At 45.2% G+C, this 25,120-nt stretch overlaps 2 protein-coding genes across 19 annotated transcripts in view; one reads left to right on the top strand and one right to left on the bottom strand.

The window, feature by feature from the left end:
• Window positions 1–4,221, top strand: part of MTMR10 (myotubularin related protein 10) — a 54,704-nt gene extending 50,483 nt beyond the window's left edge. For all 6 annotated transcript variants that reach the window (XM_082736624.1, XM_082736626.1, XM_082736623.1 and 3 more), the window contains 2 exons: window positions 257–439; window positions 1,044–4,221. In XM_082736624.1, coding sequence (XP_082592750.1) covers window positions 257–439; window positions 1,044–1,640 — 780 coding nt within the window. In that variant the 3' untranslated portion in view covers window positions 1,641–4,221. The remainder of the gene's footprint in view (window positions 1–256; window positions 440–1,043) is intronic.
• An 874-nt stretch (window positions 4,222–5,095) lies between these two features.
• FAN1 (FANCD2 and FANCI associated nuclease 1) overlaps window positions 5,096–25,120 on the bottom strand; it is a 32,561-nt gene continuing 12,536 nt past the window's right edge. For 4 of the 13 annotated variants that reach the window (XM_082736612.1, XM_082736609.1, XM_082736610.1 and 1 more), the window contains exons 5-14: window positions 24,340–24,573; window positions 20,009–20,140; window positions 17,874–17,982; window positions 16,391–16,510; window positions 13,624–13,788; window positions 12,971–13,121; window positions 10,080–10,183; window positions 9,315–9,509; window positions 8,580–8,708; window positions 5,096–5,358 (exon numbers count right to left, since the gene is read on the bottom strand). In XM_082736612.1, the coding sequence (XP_082592738.1) occupies window positions 5,221–5,358; window positions 8,580–8,708; window positions 9,315–9,509; window positions 10,080–10,183; window positions 12,971–13,121; window positions 13,624–13,788; window positions 16,391–16,510; window positions 17,874–17,982; window positions 20,009–20,140; window positions 24,340–24,573 (1,477 nt within the window). In that variant the 3' untranslated portion in view covers window positions 5,096–5,220. Of the gene's footprint in view, window positions 5,359–8,060; window positions 8,709–9,314; window positions 9,510–10,079; window positions 10,184–11,649; window positions 11,718–12,645; window positions 12,728–12,970; window positions 13,122–13,623; window positions 13,789–16,390; window positions 16,511–17,873; window positions 17,983–20,008; window positions 20,141–24,339; window positions 24,574–25,120 lie in introns of those variants that run through there. The other 9 variants (XR_014313267.1, XR_014313268.1, XR_014313269.1 and 6 more) reach the window with 4 other exon arrangements.

The following is a 25,120-nucleotide window of genomic DNA, read 5'->3' on the forward strand; positions in this document are numbered from 1 at the left end:
AGGCCTTGCTTCCTTGGGGCCTTCCAGGAGAAAAGGCCCTCTGCTCGCAAACACAGCATGTGAGGTGTCCCTCTGAGGCATGGTGCCAAGAATGTCTCTTCTCTCAAAGCAAAACATGCTGCCCTCGGGGAATAGAGTTGCTATAGTCCAGAAAATTCAGCTTAAATAGTGAGTGGCTCATCACAAAAAAGGCATGTATTTAAGAAAATCTTTCATTTAACAACTTTTCAAGATGTTCAAATATTTTATTTTGCAGGAATTTGCTATCAGCAGAAATATCCAGTTGGGTGACGAAAAGGGTTTGAAATTCCCCTCCGTTTGGGACTGGTCTCTTCAGTTTACAGCAAAGGATCGCACCCTTTTCCATAACCCCTTGTACATCGGGAAGAGCACGCCTTGTGTGCAGAACGGTTCTGTGAAATCTTTCAAACGGACAAAGGTAAATTACAGAAAGGCACTGACAATAAAAACCTGGTGTCTGCTCACACCTCACACAAGGTATATTTTCAGAACACTGAGTATTAAGAGCCAAGTCACTTCCCTTAACGACAGAGCCAGAACAGATTCTGAGGGATCATTTGCTTTGTACCTGAAATAACCCTGCTCCGACTTTTCTTCTTGGCGACTGAAGCCCACAGAGTTTGCTCAGCCTCTGGGATTTAGCAGATAGGAGCTCTGAGCCTGGGGGGCCCCATTCCTGAAACCCATCTGCTTGCCTGTTCTTTCTAGAATGAGCCAGGTGTGCACTTTTTCCTAACCAAGAAGTCTTAGAAATTTGCATTTAAGCAAATTACTGAACAGGATGTATCCCCTCCTCACCCCCATGCAGGCAAGTGCTGAGAGCCAGAGTCCGTTCCTAAAAACGTGGAACTCCAGTGGAGGAGGATCGGGATGAGTATTACAGGGAAGGAACCAAATGTTCTTTATGGCCGCAGTTCCACCATTTCTCATAGTACTAGGCTTCTGTTTGCCACTGCCCCTTTACTGTCTTTCCAAAAAGGGGAGCCCAGGAGAAATAATGCAAAATCCTGTCTTCTGCACAGAAAAGCTACAGCTCCACACTGAGAGGAATGCCAGCTTCCTTAAAGAACGGAATCATCGGTGACCAAGACTTAGTTCCAAGGAGAAATTCATTAATATTAAAAGCAAAGCCCAACCCTCCTCAGCAGCCTGATGGCCAGCGCAGCGGGATGGAGCGGTATTTCAGGGAGTGGTTTTCCAAACCAGCCGACCTGCACGGCGTCCTCCTGCCGCATCTCTCTGGGACACACGTGAAGCTCTGGAAACTCTGCTACTTCCGCTGGGTGCCGGAGGCCCAGATCAACCTCGGGGGCTTCATCACTGCCTTTCATAAGCTCTCCCTGCTGGCCGACGAGGTGGATGTGCTCAGCAGGACGCTCCGGCAGCAGCGGGCTGGGCCTCTGGAAGCCTGCTATTCGGAGCTGGACAAGAGCAGGCTGTACTTCCGGGCCAGCGGCCCGCACGATGCCTCCGCGACGCCCGACTTCCTTTCCTCCTCCTTCCCCTTCTCCCCCGTAGGCAACCTCTGCAGACGAAGCATTTCAGGAACACCATTAAGCAAATTTCTAAGTGGGGCCAAAATATGGTTATCTACTGAGACACTAGCAAATGAAGACTGAAATGTACTGTTTTCTGAACATTTTGAGGGCAGCCATAAACTTTTCCTCTGACTTAAAATTGCTAACCTAGGCATTTGAGGCTCCAAAAATTTTCTATGTCAGAATAACAGTTGAAATTTGCACTAATATTTAAAAATATGTTGAATTGTGCGTCTTTCATAATTTTTTTTTAAATATAGGCAGAACTTTTCTTTCTTATGGCCTTTTTTTTGTCATTTCAGGCCTACCTTAGTTTTAGGTGATCTGTAGGCAGACATTCCCCCACTCTTAATACTGTGAGCAAACGAATCAGGTTTTGTCTGTGGCATTTATTTTGTCTGCATCCATTTTCTCCTGCCACCTTCTAAAGGTTACCTGGTCTTCAGGTGAACACCCCAAAGAAGCAGACACCAGGAAAGCTAAGAAATTAATTTTAAGTAGATTTTCAAGATGCATCTGGTAAGCGCCCCTCACAGGTGTTAGGTGGTATTTGTATATGTTTCTGGTCACTTGGTTCTTGCTAATTGAACTCACCTGAGGGTTCAGTATTTCCAGGGCCATAATTTATTGGAGGTTACCTTGTTTGGTACCGTAGATCACTGTGTTTTAAAATCATGAGTTTGCTTTTACCCTCATAGGACTAATATGCACTGTTGACTTTAAAAGATTTGCTGTAGATAATACAAACTTAGAAGTGCCTTTGACATTAATATTAATTAAGGTATGCATTAACACAAAGTAAAACACAATTTCAGTTTTTAAAATTAGGGTGTTAAAAGCCTACATATTAGAAACAGGTTTCTCACCACTGAGCTTCATACCAATAGCCAGGAGTGCCCAGAACTGCATTTCCTTCCCTCTGAAAGTCAGTGAGGACACCGCAGTCCTGTGGGGAGGACCAGGTTGGTGACAGCAGGAGGGCTGAGTGCTGTCTGTGCAGAAATCCACCCTCGAAAATAGAGGTCTTGCTCAGGCATTCGGGACATTGCCTGTCAGGATTTCCGGTGCAGTTAACTGTTGCTGACGCTTTCCCTTGGAAATTGCTAATGAGGTGGTGAGTCTGCTCACCTGTACAGAAGGCCCTTCTCCCACGGACAGATTTCTTAGTGGTTAGGTATAGCCAATAGGACAAATAAAAGGGCACTCCTCTCAAAATACTGCCACCTTAATGTGGAGAGAAGCCCCCCTGCTCCTGGCCTCTGCCAGCAGTATTGTGATGGAGAAGCAAACAAAAGTGTGTGTTGGTCAGATTGCGGGATAGGAACCCAGGACACACAGTGGAGGCCCCGAGCAAGGCTCGAAATGACAATGGTGGTCAGCACCACACCCTGGTCCCTGTTTATAGGATGGATGTTTTCTAATTGGGCGGTTACTTAAGAGTTTCTTAAACTGCCACCTTAAGCTTTAAAGAAGTTTTATAGTGAAGTGGTTAATATTTTCTAAAACAAGTTTTTTTTGAAGCCGTATTTTACTGTTAGTGTGTAATGAGTAGCTGTTTCTATTTGAATTATTCTCCTTTTTACAAATGATGTCTCTGGACTTCAAGGACAGAAGTTTTTAGAAAATGCCTTAAGAAATTCATCTTGTGGCTAAACCCAATGTTTTTGCCAGCTTGTTGCCTAGAAGATAAGGGCTTTTTTTCAGTTTATATAAAGAAAATAGCACTGTTGCCATTAAACATTTTATAGTCCTTGATTGGAAACCAGTCCCAATCCCCTTAAAATCTTACAGCGTATCCTGCCTTAGAAAGTATAATAATTATCCCTTTTTGGTTAAGCTGCCTTTTTATTATTACAGATTATCCTAAATTGGGGGGTGTTGGAGAGGGGTTGTTAAAGTATTTCTTTATACTTCTCTTTCCTCACACATTTATTTCAATCCCTTTAGCAGTTTTTTTGTTGTTAATTTACAAGCTTAAAAAAATTAGGTACTATTAATACTATTTTAAAATAGAAAATGTGCATATTTTTGTATGATAATCAGGTGTACTAAAAATGGTTTTTCGTTTTATTTTTGCTGGACAGTTGTTATATCATGATTATTGTGCCACAATTTACCGTGCATAATATGAAGAACAACTATACCGGCTTTAAGTCCTGGCTGTTGTAGAGCTGCCTGGCACCTGTGCTGGCAGAAAGGCAGTGGAGGTGACGGAAGTCTTGTGTATGGTTATGGACGCCGCGCTGAAGAGCGCCTCACGCTCCGGCCCCTCTGCCCTGCAAGCCAAGTATGTGCCAACCGGACGCCACGCGGCCCTCACAGCTTGGGACTTTGTAGTACTGAACTGAAAGGTGTACAATGTCTTACTGTTATTTTATGATGGAAACCAGTTTTAAAACCAAAAATGTCTTAACTTTATTTAAGAAAAGTATATTAATTTGTGCTAACTGAGGGTTAAAATTAATCTGCATACCTTCAAGAAAACCTGCCTGCCGTAGCAGTAACCTCAAGTAGTTAGAACTTGATTTTGAGAGAAAACTAAAACCTTTGTGCCTAAAATTCTGACTTGAGTTAAAGTAGGATGAGCAGGAAGTGAGAGATCTTGTTCAACAGTGATGAATGTGAAGGAAATTTTGACTGCTAAATAAAATTTCCACAGAAATTGGTTGCTGTAGTTATCAATACGAAATCATCTATTAGAATGCAGTGATTCAAGAAGCGAAGGCATTTTCTTCCAACAATACTTGTGTGGGTCTCATCCACTCCATTGTTTTGCCTGCTTTAATCAGAACTGGCTATAGTTAAGGCCATGTGGGTATTAATGGACAATGCCCTAACCTGTCCTTCCATTAACTGAATTACCAAGCTGGGGAGTAACATTTCCCTAAAAAGGCCTTTGAACTAGTCTGGGGGGAAACTGGACTCCTGGTCCTATCGTCCTGGTTAGTTGCCGTCCTACCATAGACCTTCCTTGGCTTAGAGCTCTTGGGAAGAGCCCAATTGCAATTACACTGTCTATATAGAAAATTGCCCCTCTAGTCATTAAATTGTCCCTCTAGTCATTAGGTTAGGGATGAAAAGGGACAGTTGCCTTTGATAAAGACTGTTCATTCCTTTGATAATCTAGGCCTAATTAGTAAGAGCAAGTTAAAAGTTATAGAACTTAATGAGAATTTATTTTTAATTCCCAGAGAAAGAATTTGTGCCCTTCTTTAGATAATCCTAAAGCAGGAATGTTCAACAGCTGAGTGTATCAGGGCAGGAGAGAAAACCTTAAATTCAGGTCTCTCCAATGTACTTACTAGAAACATCAAGAATGTTACTTTTATGAAAGACCAAAAGCTGTGAAACATCCCATTTGTTTGTTTGTTTTTTCCCAGCTGTTTTGAGTCTAGTTTAATAACGTAGATGCATCCATTTCCTAAAATGGCCACCAAGGTACTGACCTTCTAGAAAATTCATTACCTGCTCTGTGTGATCAATGAGTACATTTGAGCCAAGACCAAGTTTTATGACACACAGACACTGTACAGTGGTGGGTCTTAAACTCTCAGGTTTATTACTGACATAACAAAATCAAAGTTAAACAAAATGTAATGATGCTTTATACTTTTGAAAATCAATCCATTTGTCACCAGACACCCCCAGCTCCACAGCTTAGTTAAGTGAGGCTTTTGCTCTTAGCTCCAATGGCAACCACGTGGCAGACTTCTACCTCAGCCCCCAGCTTCTGCAGTTCATCCAACCAGAGCATTTGCTTATGTGAAAGACGATCGTTGGGGCCTTTAACTTCCACCAGCTGGAATGTAAGTTTAAAAAAAAGTTATTAGTATCTTACTGCAACAATAGCCACATATGCTATAGTAGTTTTCACCTATACTGCTCTACTTACATATATAAAATAAAGATACATGTATGGAACTCAGAATTATTCTGTAGAAAGTAGGCAGTTCTTCACAAAGAACTAGCAATTTGATTCTGATTATACAGTTGAGAAGCAGTTTTAAAGCTTGCACTAGATTGTTGCTCCCATGCTTAAAACCCTTTGATTACTTTCTCTTTATTTGCAGTTAAATCCAAACTTTTGCCAGGACCTCTAAAACTATGATCTGGACTGTGCCAACCACTCCAAAGTTCCTGAGAAAGACCAGCCTCTTCCCAACTGAAGGGCCCTTACATATGCTTACTGTTCCCTCTGCCCGCGACACTTCTTCCTATTCTTCACAGGTCTGACGTCTTACTCAATGCTTAGCTTAAATTCATCTCAAGAGAGGTCCAGCACATCTCTAAGGAGGGTCCTTCCTATGCACTTCCTCCACGGCATGTATCCAAAGACAAAACTGTGCATTACATACCAGCTTCATGAAGGCGGAGACACTGTCAGTTTTATTCACTGCAGATTAATAAACTTCAAAACAGCAATAAAAACTACCCAGAAACTATAAACCCAAGGATCAATGAACCCCAAGAAAAGAAACATAACACTACACAAAGAAATAATTAAGTAGCATAATTGGTGATAAAAGGAATATTCTAAAAGCAGCTAGAATTTTTTAAAGCCTAAAGGTAAAGATTACACATATATCATTAAAAAACAATCCAAGCTAGAGAACAATGGACCATTTTCAAAATACTGAAAGAAAAAAGCTGTCAACATAAAATTTTTTTCTTCAGAGAAAATACCCTTCAAAAGCAAAGATGAAATAAAGACTTAGACATAGAAAACCTAAATAATTCATCACTAGAAGGCCTCATTTCAAGAAGCGTTAAAGTTCTTTAAGCAGAAGGAGGACGACATCGCATGGAAATGTGGATCTTTACACAGAAATAACAAGCAGAATTTTTATCTGGTGGAGGGGGTGCCTGGATGGCTCAGTCAGTTAAGCATCCAACTCTTGATTTCAGCTCAGATCACGATCTCGGGGTCTGAGGATCAAGCCCTTTGGGCCCATGCTCACCAGAGGCTTGAGGATTCTCCCTCTCTCCCCCTCTTCATCAACCCCTCCCCCGGCTCATATTCTCTCTCTCAAATAATTAAATCAATCTTTGAAAACAAATTGTATCTAGGGGAGGAAAAATAATTTGTATCTATGTGAGTAATTACAAATATTCTTAAATCAACTGTAGAAAGCAAAAAAAAAAAAAAAAAAATAAGAGAGTTTGTAACATGTAAAAATACGATGTATGAACAGAACAAAAAGACCAGGAGAGGAGATACAAAAACATACTCTGTTCTTTATACTGTACAAGGGATGGCATAACATCACCTGAAAGATGGGAAGTTTTAAGATCTACACAGTCAACACTAGAGTGTTGACACTTACAACAAAGAATTATAACTAACAAGCTAACAAAGGATTAGAACACAATCTTAAAAAAAAAAAAAGATGAAGAAAAATGTGAGAAAAGGAGAAAAGAAAGCTCAAACAGAAAACAAGTATCAAGATGGTAGCTTTTTTTTTTTTTTTTTTTTTTTTTTTTTTTAAGATTTTTTTTTTTATTTATTTGTCAGAGAGGGAGAGAGAGCGTGAACACAGGCAGACAGAATGGCAGGCAGAGGCAGAGGGAGAAGCAGACTCCCTGCCAAGCAAGGAGCCTGATGTGGGACTCGATCCCAGGACGCTGGGATCATGACCTGAGCCGAAGGCAGCTGCTTAACCAACTGAGCCACCCAGGCGTCCCTTAAAGATTTTATTTATTTATTTGACAGAGATCACAAGTAGGCAGCGAGTCAGGCAGAGAGAGGGAGAGAGGAGAAAGCGGGCTCCCCACCGAACAGAGAGCCCAATGCGGGGCTTGATCCCAGGACCCTGAGATCATGAGCTAGCTGAAGGCAGAGGCTTTAACCCACTGAGCCACCCAGGCACCCCTCAAGATGGTAGCTTTAAAGCCAATCATCAATAATCACATCAAATGTAAATGGTCCAAATACCCCATTAAAAGGCAAGAGATTGTCAAAGTAAATTAAAAAGTCATACCCCGCTATAATGCTGCCTACAAGAAGCCCGTTAAAGATGAAACCAATTAAAAGAAAGAACAGAAAAAGATACGTCCTGTTAGCACTAATCAAAAGAAAGCTGAAGCGGCTATTTACTAGTATCGGTTGATGTCTGAGTGGAGAACACTACCAGGAATAAAAGAGGGTCATTTCACGATGATGAAGAAATCAACTCATCAAGTGGATGTGACAGGCCTTCAAGTTTATACATCTAATCACAGAGCTTCAAAATATAGGAAGCAAACTGGAGAGAACTAACTGCAAGGAGAAATACACAAATCCACAGTTCCAGTCCAAGATATCCCGTGACCCCAAAAGCATGATCCGTTAAAGAACAGAGAAGTTGGACTTGGCCAAAATTTAAGATTTTTGCTCTTCAAAGTTTATACTTTGAAAAGTATGAGTATGAAAAGATAAGCCACAGCCTGGGATAAAATATATCTGATATGGGATTTGTATCTAGAATTTTATTTTAATCTTAGAACTCAGTAATAAAAACCAACCTGGGATGGGCAGCAGGGGAAGACCAAGGTGAAGCAAGGTGGCCCTCGGCCTTGAACATGTGACAAGGCATTCACTCCTGGGAGCTTAGAGAACAGCACCCCATCATCTCAGCCTCCCGGTGTTCACACCTGCAGAATTCCTTCCCTTGGAGGAGGGCACTGGAATCTGTGACTTGCTTCTAACACAAGAATACAGCAAAAGTAATGGAAGATCCCTTCTAAGATCCGGTTATAAGAGACTGACTCTCATCTTGCTCACACTCTGGCTCTTCTCGCCTGCATGCTCTGATGAATGAGCTGCTAGGTGGAGTGTTGCACAGCGGAGAGGAGAGGCCTCTACAGCCCCTGGTGTGGAGGCCCCACCAACAGCAACCGAGGAATCAGGGCCCTCAGTCCAACAGCTTTCAAGGGATTCGATCTTGCCAACAATCAACCAAGAAATGCCAAGACTGGAGCCTTTGCTTAAGTTGCTAAGGAAATTATCATGGAAATAGGACTTTCCATTCTGATGCAACTGACCTTACAGCGATGGCTCTGGGAGTCCCACACCACCAGGTCGGGGAGGCCCCCTCGGCAGTGTCGGAAGTCTGTGGCCAGGCGCCGGCACACACCACTGAGGATGGGGCCGCCCAGGCAGGAAACGAGGTCCTGAACACAAAACACAGGGCTGGTTAGCCACGCCTTACAACAGAAATCCTAGAATACTTTCACTGATCATGAAACAGAGAAAACTATAATTCCACAGAGAAGGATTCCAAGGACAACAAGGGTCATTCTGCTGCTTGGGTCAGGGCCAAGGCCACAGGGCCCCTGGCCAAAATGCCCACCACAAGCTCTGGGAAATTAGGTTTCCTTTGCCCAGTCAGACTTCTATCTAGTCGGGAAAACCCTGGGGAACAGCTGAGGAAGAGGGAATTTGGTGTAAATCCTCAGAAATAGGACAAGGATGAAGGCCAGTAGTTGCAGGGACAGGAAGAGCACCTCCCTGCTGAGGGTCATAGGTCAGGGAAAGGGAAGCTGTCAGCTAAGGGGAAGAAAGCAACACTGGGCTTACTCTGTGTCCTGATATGGTCCCACTAATAACAGGGACATCTGGACTAGGGCACTAGCATCTCCATGAATGTATATGCAGGATCATCACATAGAGAAATATGCGTGCATGAACACATGCACACATGTGTACAGATCTTGCCAGAAGCACACCCAGCACTGGGGGGTGGTACTTTCTGGCCAACTCTCCCTGCAGATTTTCACCTGAGCTTGCTGAAGAGAAGAAAAGCGATCCCAGCTGACCAGGGAAGCCACTCTGCCCTCCTGGGCCTGCCACGCAGCTGCCACCCAGGCGCGCAGGCTCTCCATGGGCGCACCGTGAATCTGCTGCAGCCTGGCCTCGATGGCCGGCCGCCGGCTGGCGCAGAAGCTGTCAGTGCACAAGTCCAGCGGGAAGGCCTGCGTCATGGGGAAAACAAGCCCTCATTGGGTGCCCGGACAGAGCCGGGGTCATCAGAAGAACACTCGATACCATAAAATCTGGGAAACTGGCCAATCGTATTAAATTGACACATTCTTCTTCTCAAAAGAGAAGTAAAAAATTAAGTAATCGCACGTAAAGCAACTTATTGCACTGGTTTGTCAGAGTTGTAATCGGTAAAAGGAGCCTTCGGTTTACATCAGCAGTGCTCTCAGCAGGCGCGTGCGACAGCACACACGGGGAGGCCTGGCCCTGACAGGAGACTGACTGGTCAAGGTCGAAGCTGAAGAAACCCACACTACACGTTCAAGTGGAATGAAGGTAAAGTAGGTTCAAGGTGAAAAGTTAACAGACTTACATTTTAAGATCTGTGAATCCGAATGTAAAACTAAAGACTATTCTTACAGAGAATCAGCACCATCTCAGAGCCTGTCACTGGCAGGCTTCTGATGGCTACAGACACGGCCCGCAGGCAGGCGGGAGGCACAGAGGGCAGGAGCCGCTGCTCGCCTAAAAAGCACACCCGGGGTCTGGCGTGACCTGCGCACCTGGTAGGCGTTTCTGAAGACGTCTGGTATCCCGTCCATGAAGATTATATCCCACAGGAGGAGGCCGAACAGCGTGCTGAAGGTGGACCCTTCCCCGTGAATCCCTAAGACAAAGCAACACACACAGCAAAGTCAGGTTTTTCTGTTTTTTAAAAACCCACCATAACCTACTGTTTACTCAATTTGAAGGAAATAATAGATTTTAGTTTCAAATGCAAAAGCTGTTTTCTTGCCATTCCTAACTCATCTGTTTACATCACTTTGCTTATATACAGAAGGCTCATTAAAAAGCAAAAATCTTAGTAATTATGGGGAAACTCAGACCCATAAAGTAACAGTTCTCCAACTTTAGTGAGAAATGTAAGGAACGTGTTTAAAGATAAATAAATGAAAGCAGATATTCCCTCCTCAGATTCCTGGGGATCGATTTGGCGGGTGTGGGTGGGCCAAGACCCCCATGCGGGGCTCCGTGCAGGGTCCTGCAGCCAAACCTGCAGAACGGCTTCCCAGAATAGACCAGAGAACGGCTTTCCCAGAGAAAGACCAGCACCCAGGAACCCGCAGGTGCTGTCTCCATCCACCTCACTGGACCTAGTGTTCCACTGCTTTGTCCTGGACAAGTGAGCCCAGTGCTTCTGAGATCCAGGGCTCTCCTAGAAACCATCCATCCCAGAGCACCAGGGCTCTCCTAGAAACTTTCCACCCTAGAGACCACCGAGTTCAGATCCCTGCCTCACACCCCACACAAACTGTAATGACTGAACCACGAGCTCAACTGACCATGTGCCCAGGCCACACAGGTGTTCACAGCAGAGTTGAGGAAACCAGAGGCTCAGTCTTAGCACAGCACACAGACCTGTCTCCCAGACAAATGATCTGCACTTCAACACACCTGACAGGGGATGGTGCCCACATGGGTGCCTGACCCCTAGGACCCTGTCCTGATGGGTGAAATGAGATGCTGACCCCTATGACCCTGTCCTGATGGGCAGGCAGAAGGGCTCTCACTCAGGCCTCTGGGCTAGAGCCAAGCTGTTTTCACCAGCAAGCTTTATACCAGGATCCCGGGCTCCTACCCAGCCAGGGGTAATGCTGGGTCTCCACTTCCAGCATGCTCTCTGCCCGGGAGTGCACACCGTCCACCCTCCAGGCAGGAACACTGGCGGTCAGAATTCCTGCACTCCTAAGTGGTCTACATCAAGCATTTGTATTGGAAGTGAAGTCACTTTTGGTGAGCTCCTTCTGAGTCCCTCCGAAATAAACTTCCCTGAAGGGGGCCTGAGATGGGCCTTACTTCCAAATCTCCTCTCAAACAGATGGACAGCAAGGGTTCCACTCATTTTCACTGCAGCATTTTTAAAAAATGAAGGAAATATTCTATACTCTGGAAATGGAATCACCTGTCCGTTTTTCAAGCTCATGGCTAGAATGAAAGCATTTCACTGTGCTCGCCTCACAGCCTGCCCACCACACGCCCTAATCCCCATGCGCTCTGCCCTCGACTGCCCAGTTTACGTGTCTCCTGTGGCTTCTCTGAGGACAGCTCTTCATTCTGTTCTTTTATTTCTAACCTTTAAGTCTGTGGTATCTCTGTCTTCACTGGGGTTTGTACTTCTTCCCTTATAGCATCTCCCTTCCCTGTGAGCAATAAAGATACCACAGAGATTAATCTCAACTGTCCTAACACTCATCGCCATTTCACAGTCCTCATTAATCTTCCGAAAGCTGATGTAACACTCAATGGAATAAGGTCCTTATTTTCACCAATTTGAAGGTATTAGGGTGTTTGTAATCCTCGTGACCCCTCGGCATGGGCAAGGGGAGTCCTGCCTGGTGGAAGAATGGGCTTGGTGGGCAGCCCCGGGAGCAGGATTGTGGGTTCGGGGTCGGCTTCCACGGCCTGAGGGTAGGGAGGCTGGAAGGAACACCGCAACCAGAGTACAGAGGGCTGACGGCACCGCTCCGCTTTGGTACAAGGGCACGTTCAATACCTTCCGTAACAGTTTTAAAAAATAAAGAATGACTAGAGTGGCCTCTCCAGCAGAGCTGCCCTGCCCTCCCCCTTGTCTCTGGGGGTGGCTGATGGGTGCTTCCTTTGCAATTCCTCTCTCACAGCATTTGCTTTTACTTTTTCTAGTCAGTACTACACTTTGCTAAGGACAGAGTGACAAGTTCATCAGAAAGCAAATTCCCAACATCTCCTCTTTGCCTGGGCCTTGGATAAAGCACTGATTGTCGGAGAGCAAAATCAAAACAATAGTAAGAAGAGGGGCTAATGCGGATAAACAAACACCAGCAATTCCAGAAGAGATAATTATTTAGAAACAAAACACTTTGCTGTTCCTGTGTTAACATAGCCTGTATGTTAAAGAACCAGAATTTTAATAAAAAATGTACAAAAAAGAAAACTAAAACAAAAAGCACTGCTCTTTCCAGCCATCTCTCTGGTTCCTCTGGTGCTATCCCATCGCAGGACTTGGTCCTTCAATCCCCTGAAAGTTGCTGGCTGACTATGAGGACTGCTCACTCTTTCCAGAACAACCTGGCCCAGCTCCACAGCTCCTACCTCCTCTAATGTGCTCTGCTACCAGGCAGCACCTCTGGAATCCTCTGCCCTTTCTTCTCCTGCTAGGTCCAACGAAAGTTCTCTGAAAGAAAAACCCAGTCCTACTTGCTTCTAACATCCACCAGAAAGTGCTGTTTCTCACAGGCCTTTAGCTGCTGGCTAAATGGAAGAAGACAGCCTTTAACAAATATCGTGAGTAAAATCCCTTTCCACGCCCTCCCAGGTCAGCAGATCTTCCACCGGGACAGGACAGAGATGGCGGCCACCCCCTGCTGACGACCCATCACCAGGGACCGGGCAGCCTGGGAGAAACATTGTGCTTTACCCTGGTCAAAGCCGCTGCGTCTGTAATAGGCCAGCGCCACTTCCTCCACAGAGCACAGGACTGCGGCAGGGGCGGTGGGCTCCCCAGCCTCCATCACAAACACAGACTTGCCCATCCCGCGCTGCGGGCACAGCCGGCCCGTGATGGTCACCTGAGATGGCAGAAGGAGAACATCCATCAGTCTCCCTCGAGCTACAGTCCCTGCAAACCCGACTTTCCTGTCTTAAGGACCCACCTCGCTCTGCTCCCCGTAAGCCACCTATTCTAGCAGAGTGCGAGACCATGTGACCCATGCTCTGGCGACTGTGAGGGTATGGACAGGCCCCGGGAAACAGGGGAGACATGGACCCCAAAGCTGCTCTCTAGGGGCCCTGACCAAGCAAGAGACACTGGCAGAAGGCTGTGAGCTCCTCACTCGGGAGTTTTATAGAAAGTCACTCCGCCCAGGGCTCAAGCAGACCCACGCCCCGACCAGCCCAGCTTCTGATGTAGGAGCCACTGGTGTGAAAACAGAGTCCTGTCCTAAACGAGTACTAGAGTTTTCTACGTCTAAAAGAAAATGCATACAAGAAATTGTTCTTAGGCTGTTTCCTTTCAGGAAAAAACCCAGCATATCCACTTAAGTCCAAAGTGCCCAAAGGATATTTACTTACATGTTTGACATCATCCACAGTTATTTCTGGCAGCTGATGGAAGAGGTGCCTGTACTTCCGACAGCTCGGAGACTCTCTCAGGCGCAAAGCTCGCTGATACAGTGAAAGACGATGTCCCGTCCTGACTTCCGGATCAGCCAGCCCTTCTGTGATGCACTTAACAGCCTAGCGAAGAACATGGTTCCACATCAATATCCTGAAAGAGCTCATGGCAGCGTCCGCTAATTTAATGTGACAGGAAACCCCACTGTTTTTTAATTATTCAATTTTGCTAATTACTAAATGGGTAAAGCAATACTCCCATAGATAAAGGGTATTTCCTTAGATCTCATTCTGTTCATTTCTTTCTTTTTTTAAAGTAATCTCCATGCCCAACGTGGGGTTTGAATTCCCAACCCTGAGATCAAGATTCGCCCGCTCTACCGACTGAACCAGCCAGATGCCCCATCATCCTGCTACTTTTAATGTTCAGGTCCACTCCAGGAACCACAGAGCTGGCCCAGCCTCCTCATTTACGGGGAGAAGAATCTTGTGTTTGGAGAAGTTAAATGCATTTCTTAAGGTTACTCAAAGTTGGACCAAAAACAAAAGTACTGAAAATACCGTAACATACGACTTCAGGCCTCAGAGGATGACTAAAATCTGAAACAAGGAAAATAGTAAGTGCTGACAAGGATGTGGGAGAAACCGGCACCCACGTGCACTGCTGGTGGAAATGAAATATGACTCAACCCTGGGGAAGTCAATGTGCGGTTCCTCAAAAAGCTAAACACAGGATTACTGCATGACCCAGCAATGCCACATCTAGGGACATCCCCGAAAGCACCAAAAGCAGCATTTTGAAAGATATTTGTAAACCCATGTTCATAAGCGGTGTTATTCCTAATAGCCAAAAGGTGGAAGTGAGCCAAGTATCCATGTGGAAACGACTGGACGGACAGAATGTGGTCAATCTGTACAAAGGAATATCATTCAGCCTTGAAGAGGAAGGAAATTCTGATACTTCCTACAACAGGGCCGAACCTGGAACACAAGCTGCCAAAGTGAAACAAGCCAGAGACAAGAAAGAGGAAATACAGGAAATACCTAGAACAGGCAGCAGACGAGCCATTACCAGGGGCTTCTGGCGGGGGGTGGGGGGTGGGGGAGGCAACAAGCAGCAATGACTAGCTGGCTGCAGAGCTTCTATGTGGAGTGATGACGAAGCCTAGAAACAGACAGCGGTGGTGCCGGCACAAACACCGTGATTATAACCAATGCCACCGGAATGTTCTGTATTAGTTCTTCTGATAAGAGAATAAAAAGTAAAAAACAAACAAATAAAAAAACATGCTGAAAATCAACAAAAGATCAGACCATCAGGAGTGGAATGGTCAAGGGAATGGGAAGGGCAAAGGAGACCCGGGCTCCGTGACCACGTCCACGGGGAGGGGCCGGCCACCCGCTGAGCGCTCTGCCCACAGATTCCTCCACCGGAGACAGATGTAAAGAAAGAAAGGCGACAGTGATGAAATGATGAAGACCATGAGTGCGGCCAGGAAGATCTCTGAGAAAAGGCCAAGAGGAATGAGGATTTTCTGTCAATCTCAAAAATATCTCCATGGCTCTTCTACCTCTGTGCTCCTGTGAGTAGAACTGTGAACAAGGGGTAAATCCAAACCCTCTGGAACCTCTATTTCAATGAAAGAAAGAAGTAGGGGCGCCTGGGAGGCTCAGTGGGTAAAAGCCTCTGCCTTCGGCTCAGGTCCTGATCTCAGGGTTCTAGGACTGAGCCTTAAATCAGGCTCTCTGCTCAGCAGGGAACCTGCTTCCTCTTCTCTCTGCCTGCTTCTCTGCCTACTTGTGATCTGTCTGTCAAATGAATAAATAAAATATTTAAAAAAAAAAAGAAGAAGAAGAAGAAGAAGGAAGCAGCATAAATACAGGGTTTCTCTGCCTTTGGCTGTGGGGCCACCAGACGCCGTTTTTTGCTATTTCAGCCTGAGTCAACACGGAGGGGTAAGGAAGCACCACACCCACCTCCAAGAAAGAAAACAGCTTTTACCAGCTTGAAAAGCTTTAGGTAACAAGGCACTTTCTCAGTTTAAGGCAGTAAAAATAGTCTGTCCTATTTCCACACCCATGGTCAACTTTTCCACCTCCACCTCACCCTGATTCACTTCATGTTGCCGCTGGAAAAAACAAAAGCTTCCAGAGCCATAGTCCTCTCCGTTCAAGGCAAACAGGAGGCTGGTGGGGAGGAACCCCAGGCAGCCACACAAAGAGCCACTGTTGCCTCTGGGCTCAGCAGAAGCTGCCTTTGCAAACCACCCTCCCCACCCTGCTCAGCTCAGGCTACACCCTGAAGTCCCAAGAGGCCAGCTCAGCATTCAGCAGACCACACCCTTCCCAGGGGAAGGGTACCTCTTCCATCAGACTTTCTACCTGGAGGCCCCAAGCAACAAATGAATAAAATCTCCATTTCCAAAACAAAAGGACCTTCCTTGAAAGCACCTGCGAGGTAGGGACCTCTAATTCTCCTGCTCCCTTAATTCCTAAACCTCAACACAGAACTGACTACCAACCCATCTCCAGAATCAGTGTAAAGTGTCCTGTCCTCATTGTAATGCTTCTGTTAGCTTTTGGGGGTTGGAAGAACTTAGACAAAAGAAGGTTAAAAAATATATATTCTCATGACATTTAGGTTTCTAAGGTGCTAACATTAGGCTATGCATTTTCACTTAGGCAGAAGCTAAAGAAGGCTGTGGTGAAGCTAGTTACTGAATACCGGTTCAAGGCGTTTCAAGTGCTGGTGTAAGTTGAGCGCCAGTCTATCCCACCACCGGCCTCTGCTGTCGGGACAATACACTCTCTGGGACAAGAGGCTTTCAAGCTCCTTGACTGCTTCCTGTTCCAACAACAATAACAGAGAAAGCCCATTAGACTCGTATACTCCAAAAAAAGGAACTACATTTAGTAACCAAGAAGGTTGGCAAAGTACACTTAGAAAGCCCATCTTCCATCCTAAAAGGAGACCAAGGACCCTGGAGTGAGAACAGGACTCTGAGACGTTCCCCCTGGAGCAGGCCCGCGCCCCTGAGGCATCGCCCGTCAACTGGTGAGAGAGTGTACAGAGCTCCGTCAACACTGCGGACTGGTAGTCTCTGCACAGCAAGTCCACAGGCGTGGGGCCGCACACAATCAAGTTCTGGGCAGCCGAGCACTGCTCCGGGGCTGCGAGCACATGTGCTTCTGGGAACACAGCAGGTCACAGGGCCAACCGATGGTGTGAGGAATGAGGCGGGCAGAAAGCAGTGACCAGTGTGTTCATCTAAACACCCCTCTCAGCAGGGAGTCTTTTGGGTCTAGATTTATACACAAACTGTTCGGTTTTATGGTTCATCGATCTCTTTCAACATCTAATGTCTTCTTGCAGAACGTGCAGCACAAACGCCCGTATACTCACAACTATGACTCTCCAAAGCCAATCCCATGGACCCTCTTGGGTTTCGTGGACCCATGTTAAGAAGCCCAAGTTCTGGACGCCTGGGTGGGTTAAGCCGCTGCCTTCGGCTCAGGTCATGATCTCAGGGTCTTGGGATCGAGCCCCACATGGGGCTCTCTGCTCAGCAGGGAGCCTGCTTCTTTCTCTCTCTGCCTGCCTCTCTGCCTACTTGTGATCTCTCTCTCTCTCTCTGTCAAATAAATAAATAAATAAAATCTTAAAAAAAAAAAAATTCTAAGAAGCCCAAGTTCCATGTATCCTCTTTGTAAAATAGCATTTTTCCACATAGAAACGTTAACATAACAAAAGCTAACTCTACCACTCTCACATTTTGTATAGGGAAGGGATGGGACCAAATCTCTGATTTGTGATTTTAAATTACTTCCAGGCAGACCCTGCCAGCTGTCAGAGAAACATGAGCAGAGGTGAGGTTTCCACCTCGGAGATTTTGGGAGCCCTCCCAAGTCACACGTGGAGCCCTGACAGAGACTCACTTAGGCTGGGGCTCCCCGCACGGCTCCGTCCAGGACCACCAGGCCCTTCTGGTGCATGCACAGCCACTCACACGCAGAAGAGATGGCTGGTTCTCTTTGGCCATCTCCCCACTAACCCTGGAGACAGCAGGCTGCCCACATCAAGCATGCTTTCGTGACATTTCGTGACATTCCTGTATGCTGAGCAAGTGGAAAATGCTGTCAGGCGGGCTCTCCTGTATAGCTTACCGCTGACCTACCAGTAAGCCAGGGGTCGGGGCTTGTGCTCTAACCTCATACATGTGAAGTCGCTGCAGTATTTCAACAGTCCGAGACAAAATCCTTGTATAAATCCACCCAACAGTAAAACAGCGCAGAAACACTGGTAAGTTCTCATGGTATCTAAAATGAAGACGGACACCAGCAGTTTAGCAATCTGATTTATTTGTGACAAAACAATTATAAAACGAGACAAAGCAGACCGAATTTTTAGCTTCTAAAAAGATACACTCCAAATATTGTCAGTTGTACGCAGTTTTCTATATCACAAACCTGCATTCTTCTAGCCAGCCACCATTTCCTAGGACACTCCTTGGGATAAAATAAGAACCACTGAAATTTTCTAAGCCAGGGGTCAGCAAACCCAGGCCAAATCCTGGGCCCACCAGCTGATTTTCTATGTCCTGCAGACTAAGCATGGTTTTCCCATTTGGCAATGGTTAAAATAAATGAAAAGGAGAATAGTCTGTGGCATGTGAAAATTATGCACAACTCAAATTTCAGTCCATAAATAGTGCTGGCATCTTGCCCCTCCGCTTCGTTCACATTCCTCCTGGGGCTGCTTCTGCTGGGGGCAGCAGAGGTCAGCAGCTGCCACAGAAGCCAGCCAGCCTTTTATGAAAGTCGTCTACCAAACTCTGGTTTACAGTCATCTAACTTCCCGGCTATGATTTTCTTTTTTTTTCTTTTTGATGAAGAAAATCACCTACTAACTTGTTTTAACCATTTGTCTTGCTGCTTGGTGTGAGAAATGTTAATAAATTGACCTAATTTGTCATAAGAAGATCTTCCAGTGTCCATGGGTATCATAGGAGTAGCGACTCTACATTGATTATCTCATTTCTAGAAAGGCCTTTCAGGGAATGGCTTAATTTTCAATCTGAATTATAGAATACTTCTAAAGGAAATATGGGCAAATGCAGTTTTGTTTTATTTTTTCCTAACTTTAAAGGCTATTTTCTTGGCGATGATTTTTAAGTCATTATCATTTCTATATGAACTTTATATCCTAAAGGTTTTTTTTAAAAGAGCTAGTGAATAACACAAATTTTTCTCACCCCTATGTAAAAATAAAGGAACAAAATTTCTTAACAAATACAGAATATGTTTAACATGAAGAAAAAAAAAATCATGCGTTGTGTACTTGAACTTTTAAAGAAAATGTTAATTTAGTTTTCTTTTTCAGATTAACACCTACTTGAATTTCCATTGGAAGAACACATCTACCATGGCTCTTACCACCTCCGTCCTGCTTCTGGGTTTCCCAAACATTTAAATTCAGCTGACCAATGTTCAGAGAAGCGAACATACCAAAAGATGGTGAGTTAAGGGAATAGGAGATGCATAAAAAGGGTGAAAGGAATTAAAAAGTACAGACTTTCAGTTACAAAATACGTGAGCCATGGGGATGTAATGTACAGACAGCATGGGGATGTAATGTACAGCATGAGGTTAATAATACTGTATTAATAACTCAGTTATTAACTCAGTTAATAATACTGTATATTCAGTTAATAATACTGTATTGCATAACTGAAATTTACTGAGTAGAAAAAAATTTTCTAAATATGGTGATGGATGTTAACTAGACTGTGATGATCATTCTGCAAGACAGAAATATCAAATCATCGTGCTGTAGACCTGAAACTGATACAATATTATGTCAATTATATCTCAATTAAAAAAAGAAAAAAAGGGGGCACCTGGGTGGCTCAGAGGGTTAAGCCTCTGCCTTCGGCTCAGGTCATGATCTCAGGGTCCTGGGATCGAGCCCCACATCGGGGGTCTCTGCTCAGCAGGGAGCCTGCTTCCCACTCTCTCTTTACCTGCCTCTCTGCCTACTTGTGATCTCTGTCTATTAAATAAATTAAAAAAAAAGAAAAAAAGAAGACAAGTGGAAAGCCCATTTGTTTACCCCCATGCCTGTTGTATAGCGATTCGAGTTATAGAAAATTCACTTCAGACCTGCAGACATTTCCTTCTTCCTCACACAACACTGACTACGCAAATCAAGTGGGGAATTCAACTGCGCAGCTGATCTGACCCCGGAACAAAAGGACTAAGGGCTTCACAAAGAGAATTACCTCAAGTGGTCAGAACAACTTGGTTAGAGAAGTAAATCTTGACAGGTACCTGGAAAAGATCTCACCTCAAGGAAGGGTGGCTTTTCAGTTTGTTCCAATCACGTTTTGCGCATTGAGAGAGCTCGTGAGCTTCTTTCCAGTTCCCATTGGCCATCGCGGTAGAAATGTCATTCAGCATGTGCGCAGCGGCTGCATATCTGGGGAAAAACCCCACAGCATCCAAGTTCAAATGTGAATGAACATTTACATAACACACACCACATCCTATCCCTGAGATCTAACCCTGAAGGGCAAAGTGTGTTTTTTGAAAGTATGAAGGGTATTTAAATCTGATTCTAGTAAAAACACGGTAGGACGGCCCTGAAGTAGCCTGAAACAATGAATACAGGCTAGCCAGCTAGAAAGATAAAAACATTCACACGTTGTTACATAACACATTCCATTATAGAAATGTAGTATTGATCAGCTCATCAGTTCGGATTCTTGGTACTCATTCATTCATTCAAAAATCTGGCAGCAACCCCAGAAACACATAACCGACTTCCAAATCACATTAGGGCATAGATCTGGTAACAGTCATTCGGTCAGAGGTAGCCCGGCAAAGGCTGCCCAAAGAGACACTCTTTGGGAGACAGCAATGCTGAAAGATTATGAAACCACTTAGCTAAACAGAGACAACTTCTTGCCTCTTTAGGTACCAAAAACAAAGACATTTGCCCAAGTGATACTTTGAGTGCAAGGTCATTGTATTTTGGACTCACACCTAAAAGAAAAGCACAAAATATTACTATGGGCAAACGTGTTCAAATAAGAAGAAAAGAAATTGCCTCTCAATGTAGAAATTTCCTCAAGAACTCTTAGATCTAATTCTCTCATAAAATGCTACTGGATAATTCTAAGGTTGATAAGAAAAGGGAATGCAACAGGGAGAATTGTCCAGAAGCTGGCCCGGCCCCGCAGGACCTCCTCCATGGTCAGGAGCGTCAGGAGCAGCCCCCACACTCCCAGCCCTATGGATCGAACAAGCCCCACTTTCGAGGGGCCACTGAGACCAACACCATCGTGCCTCATCTCCAGGCTTCACTGTAATCCAAGACCACACCTCAGGCCAGCCCTGCTCCCCCGGGGAGCCTGCCCACCTGCCCACCCTGTAGGACTGCTGGGTCTTACCTTTGCCTTCCCAACCACACTCCCCATGCAAGCTTCCCCATCAGACTCTCCTGCAGGGACCGAGGCCTCGAGGGGAACCTCTCAGATTCCCATCACAGCCGCCCCACCCCTGCCTCCACTCTCCCCTCCCCCATGCCCCGAACCCCAGCCCTCCCGTCTCCCCAAGGCCTGCCCTTCCTGTCTGTCCCCTCCTCCTTTCAGTCAGCCTTTCTTTTCCACCGGTGGGCAGGGCCCGAGTACACAAACACCCTCCCACGGTGCCCTCAGTAGAAACAATACTGCTTGCCCTCACACTCCACTGCAGCAGCAGCTGCTTCAAAGCCAACCTCTGACTCCCCTTCTTCCCAGAATGGCTCCAGTCCTCACCGTCATCCTCCGCAAATTTCTCTGAAGCGGCTCTTAACACAGGCCACCAGCTGCGCACACCTCGCTAAATCCAACGGCTCTACTTCCAGGCCCACAACTACTCAGCCTCCAAGTGACTGCAGACACACGGCCTCCCCCGCCCCGAGCCACTCTTTTCTCGACTTCCACGTCACACGTGCTCCTGATCCCCCCGACCCTGACTTTCCTCGCTGCTCCTCTCTCCCTGACCTCTGAACGCTGGCTGCCACAGCTCGGTCCTCTGCGTCCCCGCTTGGGGGTCTCTCCAGTTCCAGGGCCTCCAACACCATCCATATGCTGGTGACTCCAAATGCTCTCTCCAGGCTGGAGCTCCTCCCTGAGCACCTGCCAGCACGTCCGGTGCCTCACCTGAAGGGCCAGTGGGCGTCCCAAACAGCGATCCCCACCCAGCACTGCCATCCCTCCCGCCATCCCTCCCTGATCCCCAGGTTCATGGATGGTACCCCCAGCCCAGTCGGAACACCAGAGCCTTCCATGACTCATGCTTGTCCTTCTCCCACAGTATCTGGTCATAACCATAATCCAAATCAAAATCAAGGCTTGTCTCCTCCTTCCATTCACCTCATTGCCACTGCCACGGCCCAGTCAAGACCAGCAAGGTTAAGGCGGCCTTCTCATGGCTTCCCTTGCTTCCTTTCACCTCCTATTCCACAGGATGCTTTTGGAAAATGTGAAACAGATCACTGGCCTGCCTAAACCTCTTCCACGGATGCCCACTGCTCAGAGAACACCACTGAGTCTGCTCCTGGGGCTTCTGAGGCTAAGCATCACAGGCCCCACCTTCCTGTCAGACTATTGCCCTGGGGCTGTGGTCACAGAGGTCTTCTCCACCTCAGAGTTTCTCCACCTCAGAGTTTCTCCACCTCAGCAAGCTTGCTCCTACCTCAGGAGCCTCCTGAGGCTCCTGCCTCATGCATGCTCCCAGTGTGACCTAAATGCACACGCCCTCCCCTCAATCCTGAGGCTCAAGCGGAACGTGACCTCTCCAGGGACACTCTCTCTACAACGTGGAACCTGCCCAGTCTGCCCCTCAATCATCACAGCACTTTTCACATGCTACGATTCTTCTCTTTTCTGTCTCCCCCAAGAAAACAGAACCCCATGGTGGCAAAGACTCTGTGTTCTTGATGGAACCCCACCACCTAGGCCCATAATAGGTACTCAACACTCAGGTCAAGTATATTGATGAATGAAGAAAAAGGAAAGACAGGATAAATTATTTCATGTACCCTTATGACCAATAAGAGTTCTCAGACCAGGTGTCATGTGACCAGGTATTATACAATTACCATTCCTGAAGTCAGTTAAACCCAATTTCATTTATATGTTAAGGCCCTTTGTCCAACAAAAGAAGTTTCAGTTATTATTTATAGGATACCTACTTTCTCAAAGGAATCTGACAGGGTTTCTTTTTTCTCCTAGCTCTCCCCCTTTTAAACCTGTCAACACAGTTTTCTCAATCACAGAACTGAAAAGTAATCTCTCTTAGATATGACAGTAATAAGGACAAGTATAATGCTAACTAAGATATACTAAGCTATCCCCAAGGGCCAGGCTCTAAGCACTTTACATGTATTAACAGAGATCTGGAGGAATATACTATTATTCTCCCTATTCACAGATAAGGAAACTGAGGCACAGGGTGGTTTCACAGTTCATTTGTACAGAGATTGGAACTTGCCTTCAGTGTACACAGTCTCTCAAAAGAGAACAGCATAAACTCACTAAAAATGAAAAGGTAAAAAAATACGAGACAACTCAAAATAGAGTAAGGACATATTCTTATTAGAAGAATTTATTCCAATCAAACACAAATAAGACAGTGAGCTTCCTGAGAGCTAAGAAAACTGGGCTAGAGTCAGTTTATATCAATGCTGCTTTGATTCAATAATTTCAATGTTATTATTTTTTTTTAAGATTTTATTTATTTATTTGACAGAGATCACAAGTAGGCAGAGAGAGAGAGAGAGAGAGAGAGGGAAGCAGGCTCCCTGCTGAGCAGAGAGCCCGATGCGGAACTCGATCCCAGGACCCTGAGATCATGACCTGAGCCGAAGGCAGTGGCTTAACCCACTGAGCCACCCAGGCGCCCTCAATGTTATTTTTAAAGAACACATTAGACAAATATAAACAACTCTCCTAAAATCACATATCAGAATCAATTTCAGTTGCTTCTGAGTCATAAACTTTAAGTCAAGAATCAAAAGTGCCATTTTAGGAATCTGAATTTATCTTTCTTATCAATGACGAGTTTTTAAAGGAAATCCAAGTATTTTTTTTTCCTCTAAGACCTATACCATTCTTTACCTAAACCTACTTTTGACAGTCAGAATAAACATTCACTGAGTGCACGTACCAAAACAGATTGGTGACAATCTCTAACCTAGCATGTGCATGATTCGAGTATATGCACACAAATTAGTATTAGCTTTAGCTGAAGCACTATTGCTAGGAAAACACTCACCTTCAGCTTTGTTCATGCCAACAACATATTCACAAGGCAGGTTTTGTTCGAATGTCTGTATTTACAATACACTTCCTGCCAAAGCTACTTGGGAAAATGAGTCAGGGAAAATTTTTGTAGTTCTAACTCAAAACTCATTGGTTTTGGCAACCTTAATCTAAGCACATTTCTACATTCTCCTTAGAGTCTCGGAAACGTATACAAGTCAGGCAGAAAGACAACAAAAACACAAAAAACTTAAAAAACTGCTTTGGCTGTGGACTTAGGTTTCTACTATAAAAGGCAAACAATAATAATGAAACCTTTTACATACATGTAAAGTGACACAGTTATTACTATGAGCTAATATGATCTTACCTGATAAGATCATCTCTGTCTAGGAAGATTTGGGTTTTCCGATTGATGGTGTACCTGGGAAACTCCATTCGGCCAAGATTGACCAAGAGCACAGTAGAAAGCTGTCCCTGACCTCCACAGGCAGCATCCTCATCTTCCAGTGAGTCCGTCAATGAAAATAGCAGCAAGACCCGGGAGAAAACAGCACGAGGACCTCTACAGACTCGCAGTGACTGTCCCGCCAAGCCTTTAGCTCTGAAAAATTTAAAATACAGAAATAACCTTCTGGTTTCTTAAAAAGCATTTGGATGTTAGAGTTTACAAATTACTTTCAGAAAAAATAAAGATAAGTGGCCTTCATTATTCTAAGCCTAAAGTTAATCTACCACTTCCAGCTGTGCAACCCTGGAGTCTAACTTAGCCTCTTTGGGGCTCAGAGTCCACCTAGGAATATGGTGAAGAGTATGTGAAATTCCATCTCCAAATGGTTGCACACATGGTTTGGCGCAACAAAATAGCAACATAGGGTTTACATGGGTCGTGAATGTGTAAAATACCAGGAAAAGTCATAAAAGTAGTATCTATTCGACATTAGCCATTCTCACCTCTTGACAAGTGACATTCAGATTAAATAATAGTTACTTATTTAAAATATCATTATTTGGGTGCCTGGCTGGCTCAGTTGGAAAAGCATGTAACTCTTGATCTTGGGGTTGTGAGTTTGAGCCCCATGTTGGACACAGAGATTATTGAATAAAAATTTTTTTTGAAAATGTGAAATAAAATGCCATAAGCTGGTGGT

Source organism: Mustela nivalis (assembly GCF_964662115.1).
Source record: "Mustela nivalis genome assembly, chromosome: 6".
In the NCBI taxonomy this organism is placed as follows: domain Eukaryota; kingdom Metazoa; phylum Chordata; class Mammalia; order Carnivora; family Mustelidae; genus Mustela; species Mustela nivalis.